This window comes from Suricata suricatta, chromosome 8, assembly GCF_006229205.1.
Source record: "Suricata suricatta isolate VVHF042 chromosome 8, meerkat_22Aug2017_6uvM2_HiC, whole genome shotgun sequence".
NCBI lineage: Eukaryota > Metazoa > Chordata > Mammalia > Carnivora > Herpestidae > Suricata > Suricata suricatta.
Window position 1 is genome coordinate 81,064,918 of NC_043707.1, and position 13,173 is coordinate 81,078,090.

Sequence of the window (13,173 nt, forward strand, 5' to 3'; positions counted from 1 at the left end):
TTCTAGACTTTTTCCTGTTGTTGATTTCAAGATTCATAGCGTTGTGATCTGAAAGTGTGCATGGTATGATCTCAATTCTTTTATATTTATTGAGGGCTGCTTTGTGACCCAGTATGTGATCTATCTTGGAGTATTTTCCATGTGCACTCAAGAAGAAAGTCAATTCCACGGCTTTGGGATGTAGAGTTCTAAATATATCTGTCAGGTCCATCTGTTCAATGTGTCATTCAGGTCCATTGTTTCTTTAGTGATTTTCTGTCTAGTTGATCTATCCATTTCTGTAAGTGAAGTATTAAAATCCCCTGCAATTACCACATTTTTATCAATAAGATTGCTTATGTTTGTGATTGTTTTATATATTTGGGTGCTTTTGAATTCAGTGCATAGACATTTATAATTATTAGCTCTTCCTGATGGATAGACACTGTAATTATTATATAATGCCTTTCTTCATCTTTTGTTACTGCCTTTAAAGTCCAATTTGTATGATATAAGTATGGCTACTTTGGCTTTCTTTTGACTTTCAGTAGCATGATAGATCTCCATCCCCTCATTTTCAATCTGAAAATGTCCTCATATCTAAAATGAGTCTCTTATAGCATATAGATGGGCATTGTTTTTTTATCCATTCTGATACCCTATGTCTTTTGATTGGAGCATTTAGTCCTTTTACATACAGTGTTATTATTGAAAGACATGGGTTTAGAGTCATTGTTTTATACGTAGGTTTCATGTTTATAGTGATGTCTCTGGTACTTTGTGTTCCTTGCTACATTTCCCTCATAGAGTTCCCATTAGGATCTTCCTGTAGGGCTGGTTTAGTGGTGATGAATTACTTCAGTTTTTGTTTATGTGGGGAAATCTTTTCTCTTTCCTTCTATTCTGAGTAACAGGCTTGCTGGATAAAGGATTCTTGGCTGCATATTTTTTTGTTCATCACATTGAAGATTTCCTGCCATTCCTTTTTGGCCTGCCAAGTTTCAGTAGACAGGTCTACAACTACTCTGATAGGTCTCCCTTTGTACGTTAGGGCCCTTTTATCCCTAGATGCTTTCAGAATTCTCTCTTTACCCTTATATTTTGCCAGTTTCACTATGATATGTCATGCAGAAGATCGATTCAAGTTATGTCTGTGCCTCTTAGATTTCAATGGCTGTTTCCTTCCCCAGATTGGGGAGGTTCTCAGCTATAATTTGTTCAAGTATACCTTCAGCCTCTTTCTCTCTCTTTTCTTCTTGAATTCCTATGATATGGATATTGTTCCTTTGATTGCATCACTCAGTTCTCAAATTCTCCTTTTGTGTTCCTGGATCAATTTATCTCTTTTCCTCAGCTTCCTCTTTTTCCGTGATTCATCTTTTAATCCACCTATTCTCATCTCTGCCTGTTCAGTCTGCACTGTGGCTGCCTCCATTTTATTTTGCACCTCATTTATAGCATTTTAAAATTGATCATGACTGTTTTTAATGGAGTCTCTGCTGTCTTCTATGCCTTTTTCAAGCTCAACGATTAATTTTATGACTATTTTCTAAATTCTTGTTTAGTTATATTGCTTATACCTGTTTTGATCATTTAGCTGTCATTTCTTACTGGAATTTCTTTTGAGGAGCGTTCTTCCATTTCATCATTTTGGCTAGTTTTTTCTCTTGTAAGATTTAAAAACTTGTTATGTGCTCTGCACTTATGAACACTGTTGTATTAAAGGGGGTTCATACCGTGTCTAAAGTCTGGCTGTTCAGGAGGTGTTTTTTGAAGAGTGTTACTTGCTCTCTGTTCTTGTGACCTTGGTTATTTTATTTCTCTACTCATAGTGATGTTTCAGACTCTCCACCATGTGTGCTCCTGTTTTTTCCTTGATGTAGCCCTAGAGAGGAAAACAGACAAAGAAATGGGAAACAAAAACATGCAATGCACAAATAAAACAAACAAGCAAACGGACAAAAATTCCAGTCTAAAAGCTAGAACTAGTAAAGACAAGCTAGAACAAGTAAAGACCAGGATGGAGGCGGTCCTGATGGAAGAGTATATACAAAGAGAGAAGTAACAGGGGTGGGAAGAAAGAGAAAATGAACATTGACCAGGCAGAGAGACTAAAAGCCTTAATCCAGAGAGAGAGAAAGGAGAATAAGGAAGGAGTTGAGGAAAAAGAAACAAAGATAATGTTACCCAGAGAAACTATGTGGCCTAATTATTCCAGATAGAGAAAGGAAGGTAAAGAAGGAGGTGTAGAAGATGCATCAAGAGAATAGATTAAATATGTCTGTTTAAGCAAACCAATAATCAGGGTAACCAGCCTAGAGAAGGGAAGAGATAAGAAGGAGAAAAGGGAGACTATATCTAAATAACAAGAATTGACCTAGAGTTAATCCAGGCAGTGCCTCAGTGCTTGTTCCACAGAGTCTATCCAGATCCAGTAGATAAGCGGCTCCCCAGTGAGGGTGGGGGGACATGGTTTGGTGTAGGAGGGTTCCATCTCCACTGTGGGCCTGTGATCGATCCCTGAGGCCCTGCTTTTGGTGGTTTGGGGGAGAAAAATGGCCACCCTCCAGTCACTTCTTCTTCATGGACCAGGTGTCCCAAATCACTCCTGTGGATATGCATCCTCGCTGTACTGTGGGCACAGACTAGGCGGGCTGTCTCTCTCTGCCATATCCTATGTCCCATGCTTAGCTGAGTTTTAAACTCCCATTCTATGGGCATTAATGATGCCATCTGAAATGTAATCCCACGAAGCTCCAGCACTTCAGGGCAGGGAGCCCGTTCTTCCTATTGCCAACTACACCCCTGAGATACAACTGAACCTGGAGGGGACTCTCCTCTTCCCCAGGCACCAGAACAGGGCAGCCTGCTCCAGTTGAAGAAAGCCCTGCAGTTAGAGATGGGTTCTCTCTCCGAAAGCCCTGAAGTTAGAGATGGGATGATAGGATCCCACTCTGTCCGGGTCTGAGGTTTTTCTCTTGTCCAGATACAGTCTATGTTACCCAGTTGCTCTTTCTCTTCCCTTTATCTCTCTGCAGGGGGTTGGGAACTATATTGTAGCTCTCTAGAGAAAATAAAGCCGATTTTTAAAAGTCATTATATTAAAAGTGTTTAGGGTCTGAAATAATATGGAACATTCCATAGTCACTAAAAAGATTATTTTATGTTGTTTTCTTAACAGGAACAAGACCATTTTGTTTTACTTTAACTTATTCAGATGTACCAGTCCCTCCGTGGTGGTAAACCTACAGTGCCCCACCACACAGGTAAGGCAAAAAAAAAAAAATTCCCTAAAATTTTGAACATGCTTGGGTAAAAGATTTCAGCAATTCCATTTGAATAATGTGTGTGTGTGTGTGTGTGTGTGTGTGTGTGTGTGTGGTTAATGATGAATTTATAATTTTATGGAAGGTGAGAAGACCTAAGCATGAGCTTGTGTTTGCTCATATAGAATCAAAAAGAAGTAGGATTGATCACTGTAGCATCACTAAGGAACCTCTCAGATTTTGTTCAATGACCCTACCCCCAGAAGTGGTATTTTTCTAAAGACCAATATCAGGAAGAGCAAACCTAGCTACCATAAGTAATAAATTCACTTTTTTCCAGTGACTTAACCCAATTACATTTATTGTTGACCATATAACAGTATAAGGCTAGTGTTTATGGTCAGTGGGTCACTCCTCTCCAGTCTCCTTTCATCTGGTGACTCTGCCTTAAGTCCTTCTCATCAAGTGCATCCACCTGCCAAAAGGAACTAGATGAATAAAGCATCTCTGCTCTTAAAAGCCTTGGATTAGAAGTGTCACACATTGAAACTCTACTCCTACAACATACATAGTAGTTTTATATGTTCACGCCTGCATGCAAAAAAAAAAAAGGACTTAAGGAACGCGGTTGTGGGATGAGGCACAGACCTCAGTGGGCATTTAGTTGTGTCTTCCATAGTCTATCTGTCCCCCAGAATACCTTTCTTCTCCCCAAGGGAGACTACCCAGTGTCCCATGTAGAATTGTCTTTAACCCGAAGTCCAGGATCTATGGGTGATACATTGTCTCTCTATCAGGTCTTCTATTAAATGAACAATGGGGAATGGGCCTAGGACAATTAGAATACAAACTCCCATTCAGAAAGGGAGACAAATGCACAGTGGTCTGTGGTGTATGACACTGGAGAACAATCTTTAATTGGCCTGGATTGTATTCTCCATTTCATCCTATAGGTCCTTTACTCAACCAACTGGGGGGTTATTTCCTATCTGCTAACCTCAGACCACATCATCACTGAGCATTAGAGATATTGGGGGGGGGGGCGGGGAGGCATAGAGCTTTAAAGCTCCCTTCCTGTTGTGCAAGTTCAAAACCTTAAAGATTATTTTAACAGTCAAAGGCCTTTTTAGGTTAGCTTATGAATTCTGTAGCAGCACAACTGCCTCAAAAATGTAATATGTTCCTAACTTATTGCTGCTGCTTTGTTCCATGTGCCAGTAAACCACTCCCAAAGATCTTCCCTGATCTAGTTAGTAAACCTGTTTGCTTTCTTCCTCATCTATCTCTCTTTCTCTCTCTCTCTCTCTCTCTCTCTCTCTCTGTCTGACTTTTGATCTCTTATTTCCTGCTAAGACTAAAACCAACTTGAGATATTGACATCTTAGTTCTGTGACTACCTCTACCACAAGACTGTTTGCTGTCGTGCTACCGACTCCCAAGGTCAAATCCTTGACCTTGTCAGTACCAGTTCTTGCCACCCTTTGTAATCTCAATTTCAGACATTGTACTGTCTGATCATCTCAATTCCTGTAACATTTCAACTCCAGTCATTCTAACTCAGGACCTACAAACCCCTAATGCTAACCTCTTCAACCTGTCCCTTACTTCTCTCATGTTTTCATTTCTTTCTTTGTTTGACTTAGATTTCATTGTCCCTCTTTAAATTCACTCCCTTATAAAAACCCTCAATTTCCTCCCTCCTCCCCCAACATAGCTGTTCTGCTCTGGCAGAACTTCATCCCTAGCTAAATGCCTATTCCAGTCTTCTAGAAAATATTTTCATACCTTCTCCTCTTACCTCAAACCCCTAAGAACTCCTTCCAAATCTCATTGTCAGCCTCTAACTATTTTACTGAAAAAGTAAAGTAACTGCTTCCTATTTTACTGAAAAAGTACAGGCATTCAGAAGACAAGTTTTAAAAGCTCCTTCAGTAACATCTTCTTGCCATCAGTTGTCATTTATGTTCATATATTTGTTCTGCTTTTGTCTTTTTGTCTGCCTTCCTAAGTTCAGCCCATCCATTTGTGTATTATATCTCACCCTCTTTCACATACTCAAGCACATCATTGCAGAAACTTTGTGGGGTTTTTTAATTGCCATTTTTCCTTCTCTACTAAATCATCCCCACCAATACACAAACATGCTGTTTTTCGTTCTATCTCAAAAAATTTTCTCCTTCATCCTACATTGCCTTTCTTGGTACTGCTCCATATCTCTGTACCTCTTTTTTACAAATCTTCAAAAAGATTAGTCTATTTTCATTGTGTCTAAATCCTCTCTTTTCATTCTTATTCAGGCTTTTACTCCTACTCTAATTTCCTCCAAACAATACCAGTGACCTCCATATTATTAAACTAATTGCTAATTTTACATGCATTTGATCGAGCAGCATTGTTTATCTAAGCCCTCCTCCTTAAAACATTTTCCTGACTTAGCTTCCAAAGCACACTATTCTTCTATGTCTCCTCCCAATTATCTAGCTATTCCTTACCAGTCTCCTTTCCTGTTTTTTCTTCATCTTTCCAACATCTTATAAACATTGGATATCCTGCCTATAACCAAGCTTGGTCATTTTGAAAACCTACATTTATTCCTTTGGTGATCTCACTCTCCAAGTCTTTGTTTTTACCATCATCTGCATGCTGTCCTCCCTAATTTACATGTCTGGAACTCCCTGAACTCTCCATCCTGATATGCAACCACTTGTACAGTATCTCTACATGGACAGTTAGTCGACATCTCTAATTTAATACGTCCAAAACTCAGTTCCTAATGTCTGACTTCATCCTTAAAATTATTCTCCAATCCCAGAAATCATCCCTGTTTCAGTTAAGGCCAGCTCCAAATTCCTTGGAATCATCCTTGATTTCCATTTTTCTCCTTATATTCATGTGTGGACAGTTAGCTAATTCTTCTGGTCTCCATTCAAAATATACCCTGGATCAAACTACTTTTCACCATTTCTTCCTTTTTTCAAAGAACACCATCTCTTTTTTATATTAGTGCTATGACCTCCTGACTGGGCTCTCTCTTTATCCTTGCCCCACTTTCAACCCCTTACAGTGTCTTTTCTACACAGCAGCCAAAGTGATCCTATTAAGTATGTCACATTTATGTCTCTCCTTTATTCATTCTTGTCCCCATAGCTTCTCACGTTACTGAGATTAAAAGCAAAGTTTTAACAATGGCCGTACAGGACCCTTCACTGTCTGTCTAGCTCTCTGACTACACGTGCTGTTACCCTCCCTCTGCTCACTCCACTCAGCTTATTCTAGCTATCTGTTGTCTGTGAAGAAACCAGGAATGCTCCTGCCTCAGAGCCTTAGACTTTGCTGTTCTCCCTGCCTAGACTACTCTTTCTCCAAATGACTAGGGCTTGATCACTAGTCTTCAAGACTTCCCTTATGTTACCTTTTTAGCAAGGCCTTTCTAGATTACCCATTAATATTTTTAAAGTTTGTTTATTTTGAGAAAGACAAAGCATGAGAGGGGGAGAGGCACAGAGAGAGGGAGAGAGAGAATCCCAAGCAGGTTCTGTGTTGTCAGTGCAGAGCCTGACATGGGACTTGATCTAATGAATCATGAAACCATGACCTCAGCCGAAATCAAAAGTCCAAGAATCAGACATTTAACCAGCTAAGCCACCCAGGTGCCCCCTTGAGTACCCACTTAAAATTGGAATCCCACTCAGCTGGCTTTCTTCCTCTATCCTCCTTTCTGGCCTTATTTTTCTCCATAGCACTTATTACCATCTTATAACAAACATTTTTATTTATTTGTTGTTATCCATCATCTTCCCCCTGCTAGAAGGTAAAGAACTTAAGGGCAAGGATTTTTATGTTTTGTTCACTACTGTGTCCCCAGTGCCTAGAACAGGCTCAGCTTAGGTGATCAATAAGTATTTGTAGAAGGAATAAATGAATGAATTAGTTAATATCTTCCTACTCCCAGTCTAGGAAATGTTCTATATTATACAAATCCATCATTTCCACGAGGAAACATACCAAATATCCTATACATCATGCTTTTTTATGTGCTATGTACATATGTTATTTATATTTAGTACACTGTAAATTGTTAACTAGATCAGATCGTGCCTTTTTCATAGCAATGCAGTGCTTTAACCTTCAGTATAACTCTCTTCTACTCACCAAATTCTGATTTGCATTAGAATATTAAACCTATAGGAATTGAAGATACAAAAATAATGATGAACTACATTTAAAGTGCCTATTTGTGATTTGACAAAGAATCGGAATTGATTCAGGATATATTTTAGCTGCCAATAATGGAGGCTTGCGTTAGTCTGCCAGGCATTAGTGTATCCACTGAGCCAAGCCTTATTTTTATGCATTGTGTTTTTTGTTAACTGGCAGCGTCGTCCAGACATGTTTTGCAAGCATTTAAAGGACAGACTGTGATCAATTAGGATACCCAACCTCAATGTGACCTTCATTTTTAGTTAATTATATGTTGATTGCTACTAATCAGCACCCTATTTGAAGTAAAAAAAAAAATTGGTGGGAGAGATGGAGAGAGTAAAAAGCAGTAACTATATTGTTTTTAACGGCTCATTTGTGTCTGGAATGAAATTTGATGTGAATCTCTTTAACAAACTATGTTTTGCCATTTTAATTATTTTCTTGTACATGTTGCATATACAGCATTTTAAATATGTAGTATATAGTGTGTGTGTGTGTGTGTGTGTTTAGAAATACAGAAATCATCATGGTCCCAACTCAGTAGTTCCTACTGTCCTTTAAGGCCTATGAAAACATTAATACTTGCAGTATTCATTTTATAAATCCATTTAAAAGTACCCAATAGGGGAACTAGGGAAGTTATTCTTCAAAGTCATATAATTGTCAAAGTCTGAATGTCTGTAAAGTATCTCCCAATTTGTTAACAATTTGTTCAGTTATCTCCAATCAGAATGAAATTTTGACATTTGCATTGATAATAGCCTAAGCCTTCTTCTGAAAATATGAGCATTTTGGATGCTTCGAATGTCCCTAAACAGTTCTTCACCTTTTGTAGAAAAATACTTGTGAAACTTCAGTATTTCCTCTAGAACTGTGTGTGTGTGTGTGTGTCTGTGTCTGAGAGAGAGAGAGGAGAGAGAGAGAGAGAGAGAACAAGCCTATATATGTATGAGAAACTGGCAGAATACGTAGAGAGGCATGAATGTAGAGACAGGTTGTTTGCCTTGTTAGAACTTCTAGAAGAAAGTAGACTGCTGCTACTACAAAGCAGTATTAACTGTGGGATTTGAGCTATTCATTTAGTTATTTACCTCCTACCTTAGCTGTGTGGCTGACACCAAATATTTTTGTATATAGTAGAAACATGACCCAGTGGATAGGAAAGAGGTGTCAGCTCAGTAGCAGTGGATTGAGCTAGAATCTGGCCAGTGAGCTTACCCACGCACAGCAAGAGGATGGAGCAAGTCAGAGCTGAGAAGGCTTTCATAAGGAGCAACTGAAGATGGAGGAGAGAATGAGGACTGCAATTTCGTGGCTTAATAGATCATTGTTTTTTGTTTTTTGTGGGTTTGTTTGTTTTAAGTACAAACCAAAACAAAGCCAAGAGAGTGCATCTTCTTGGATTCTGCTTTTTCTCTATGGAGTTTCAAATTGGATTCAGTCACTCCACGTTGGCTCTGTGGACTACAGCACAGTGACCTGGTTTGGCATTAATGGGCCCTGTAACCAAGTTCATTACTGTAAAATAATAGGATTGGTGACTTCTCTGTCCACATTTGATAGAGTGTTGGAAAAGACCATGATAATGATTGACTGCCACAAATAGCCCTAATTTGTTAGTTTCTAATAGTGATAAATCCCCAATTTGAGAACTGTTGTTGATAATTCACTGTTATTAGTGGTGTAAGTTATCAATACTGGAGTATTTTAAATCACCATTTTATCCACATGTAGAAAAGGAAGAAAGATTCTAACCCTGAAAATACATAAACTTCACAGGCAAAATTAATCTTGTATTATACTTTTATCTACTAACTCAGAGACTAATAAGAAAATATTTATTAAAAGTCCATCACTGTCTTGTGGTAGTGGTGATGCGAATCTACACATGATAAAATTGTATAGAACTGTATGTGCGTGTGTGCACATGCACACACACATTCTCACACACACACACACACACACACACACACAAAACGAGTGGGTGTAAAATTGGTAAAATCGAAAGAAGGTTTGTGGATGTAACAATATCAGTTTCCTGGCTGTGATATTGTTCTGTAATTGTGCAAGTTACTAACACTGGGGGAAAGGTATGTTGAATATATTTCTCACAGCTGCAAGTAGATCTACAATTATCTCAAAATCGGAAGTTAACAATTCCATCATTGTACAACATCTGATTGGGTTAGCGCAGATCGTTATTAAAGGGCAAGGAGTAGAGAGTGATAACTAGTACATGACATTTTATTTTTTACATAAATCAGAAAATTGACCTAAGTTTCTTTATAGTGGTAAATAACTTAGAAATCTAACCTTATAAATACTTCCTTGGTTTGCTCAACTCAATTCAGTTCCCACCACTGTATTCCTTTTCTTCATAGATCTGTGTCTCCAAGTGCCCAGAAAAATTTTTAACCTATGTGGAATTACAATTTATGTACAGAAAAAACAAAAACTATTGGACGTACTACAACCAATTTTGCAAGTCCACTTTTATTAAGCCTGCAAAGGTATGTGTGTTTAAGCTTAAGGCTAAAGAATTTAACTATTGTTTCTATGTGCATTTGTAATGGGCAAGCTCTCAAATCTTCTAGGAAATAATTACATACTAATCCATTAAAACACAAACGCACATGTACGTACAAACATCCCTACCCCATTTAGACACATTTTGTAGACTTTGGGCATTATGTAAGACTTGTAAGTCTGGTAAGTTAGCTTTATTCCCTGAATCTAACAAATTCTCTACTTGAATGAAGTTTTTGCTGTGACGATCTAGGGGTTAATGTCATTTCATCTTATTAACATCAACATTTCATTAATGTGGTGATAAAGATCCATGGCTACTTAGTAAAAATTAGAATTTTACTTTTAAACACAATTTGATAATTATTTGTTTTTAAAAAATCCTCAAACCCTATCTAGACTTGAGACTTACAAAGGAATTCTAAAGCCTCATTATGTTAAATAGTATTAATGGCTTCTTAATCAGAGAAGATACTGTTTTTCCAGAAAAAATTGGAGACTTCGAGACTCAGAATGTGATTAAAACACAGATACACGCCTTCAAAGGTGTGCCTTTGTTTCCACAGGTCTTGTTTTATTGTTGATTTAAATTACATTTAGGAAATTTAAGAATGTTTGTCTAAGAAATATGTGTGTGTGATAATCCTAAAATCCCTCTTATTAGGAGAGTAATTTGGAATAAAGAGATAATTCTGGAGTTAAAGTTTTAAAGGACACAGTTTTTATACTGAAAATAAAACTTGTCATTACATAGCCTTTGAAATGTTAACATTCCTCTCCCTTCTGTTTTAGACTCTCACACAAGTTTTATTGGATGATGATTGTCCAACAGCTGTTTTTCCAAGTAAACCATGTAAGTGGCTTTTACTTAACTTTGAACTCCTAATCTACCAAACAACTATTTAATTCAGTTCCCCTATTTCACTCCTGACAAAACTAAAGCCAAAAATAGTTGTACAAATGGCTAAGTGTCCCAGAGTTAGGAAGAAGCCAAAGCTAAAGCCCATTATCACTCCAACCAGGGATATTTCCATTGGAGCTCTGTTAGTTTTGGGGTTTTGCTACACCAACATTCACAAGAAAAAGACTGAAGATTGATTTTAAAAAACCTAATCAGGGCGCCTAGGTGGCTCAGTCGGTTAAGCGTCCTGCTTCAGCTCAGGTCATGATCTCACAGTTTGTGGGTTCCAGCCCCATGACGGGCTCTGTGCTGACAGCTAGCTCAGAGCCTAAAGCCTGCTTCGGATTCTGTACCTCCCTCTCTCTCTAACCCTTCCTGCTCACACTGTCTCTCTCTGTCTCTCAAAAATAAATAAAACATTTAAAAAATTTAAAAATATAAAAAATAAAATTGGGGTTTTGAAATATTTCTAGGAATACAGATTTGTAAAGAGGCATGGATTTTATTTAATCAAAATAAGTGCATAGAGGATTGAACAGTGAGGTAACTCTTCTCAGAAATTATGATAGTCCACACTTTGTGTGGGACCCATTTTAATAGCGTTAGATTTCTATTTCCATCTCCTCCAAAAACCATGTAAATGAGAGAGCTGGAAGGGAGACAAATTATTAAGACCTCACAAATAAAATTCAGTTGTCTTAGTATTTTAAAGTTTGAGCTAGTTCTTATTTCTCAAGGAGCTGTTCACTAATCTCCAGTTTTCAAAGTTTCACTCAAGGAATACCTAAGAGTTTTTTAATAAGAAAAAGTAAATTTAGTCATACACGTAAATGTAGCCTTTTTATTAAAATGCTTTTACCATGTTGGATATGTTACCAGTATTACTCTTTTAAAACCGGTGCTGTGCATCTTACTTATTGGCTGCTTGATGGATGTACCAGGTGTAAAATAACAAGTTTAGAGTGTAGCTTTCGATCATGATAAAATTTACTATCTACATCAGTCTTAGAACCATCAAAAAACCTGCCTGATCATGAAGTAAGGGCAATTATCTATGTTGAGCAATTTATATTTTGTCCAGCAAAAATTTAACTGTAAAAGAAAGTGTAAGGAAAGAACACCACATAGAAAAAAGTAGAAAGTGATTACTGTAATTTTATTTTTTTTTACAGTTCTCCAGAGATGTTTCCCTGACTTCTCTACTAAAAATGGCACTCTGACAGTAGGAAATAAGACAAATTTTGAAGATGGGAGTGGAAAGACAAGAAATGCTATAGAACTCAGGACAGCTGCAAAGTATGTTTGTTTATGTTCCTATGTTCAATTCGGATGCATTCTGTTATCGTGCACAAGACTAAAGCTGCCATCAGGTTAAAGGTTATAGAGGAAGAATTATGTATTATGACCTATATACGTCACTGTGGATCGGAGAACTTCGTGTATATTCATTAAGCAGCTAAAGGAGAAGCCAAAATGAGTCAGAGGAATGATGCCTTTCAAAATGGTTAAATCTTTCATTATCAAGAGGCATAGATGAGACATCAGTAAGCATATTGAAAATCCTTAACACAATTTACTTGTTAATGAACACAATACAAAAAATACTTTTTAAATCACCATTTTAAAAAAACGACTGAAATAATAAAACTGCCAGATGTTGTAAAAGGAGGAGGGCCTTAGGAAAGGCTGTTTGAGAACCATATCAATTTCTACGTGAAGTCAACTTACGGTTTCCCTTGCTGTACACGTCGTGGTGTTTCAGGTTATTGGGGAATATCATTCCCAGGGGCACACATTCATGTGTGTGCACAGACATACACACAGAGTATCACTGCATAGCTCAGTTGTTGAATTAAAAGTGGAAAAATAAAGATATTCCAAAAATATATTTCTCTTCCTTAAAAGATTTCAGCAGTCCAAGTAGAATAATGCAGGTTCTACATATTTAAAATGTCAGAGCAACATGGATGGATTTACAAATATAAAGCTGTGTGAAAGAAACCACAAAATAATAGTACAAGTACAGTTCCATGGATAGAAAAATTCAGTAAGCACAGCTAAATTAAATTACACTGTGATGCCTATGTGAATGTTAATAATTTCCTAGTTTTCTTTTTAGTCTTATCACAGAAGTCAGGATTGTGGTTACCTTAGGGGAAGGAGCGGGTGTTGTAACTGAGGCACATGGGCAAAGGGGCAACAGTGTTGTAGTTACTTGAGTACATTCTCTTTGATAATTCATCCATCATTTGTGGAGTTTTCTGGATGTGCCCCATGGGGCTTTACCTGCAGCACAGC

General features: G+C 37.6%; 1 protein-coding gene across 1 annotated transcript in view; it reads left to right on the top strand.

The window, feature by feature from the left end:
- SLC44A5 (solute carrier family 44 member 5) overlaps positions 1–13,173 on the top strand; it is a 197,332-nt gene that overhangs the window by 141,679 nt on the left and 42,480 nt on the right. The window contains exons 6-9 of the mRNA XM_029945813.1: positions 3,161–3,245; positions 9,830–9,958; positions 10,767–10,827; positions 12,048–12,171. Coding sequence (XP_029801673.1) covers positions 3,161–3,245; positions 9,830–9,958; positions 10,767–10,827; positions 12,048–12,171 — 399 coding nt within the window. The remainder of the gene's footprint in view (positions 1–3,160; positions 3,246–9,829; positions 9,959–10,766; positions 10,828–12,047; positions 12,172–13,173) is intronic.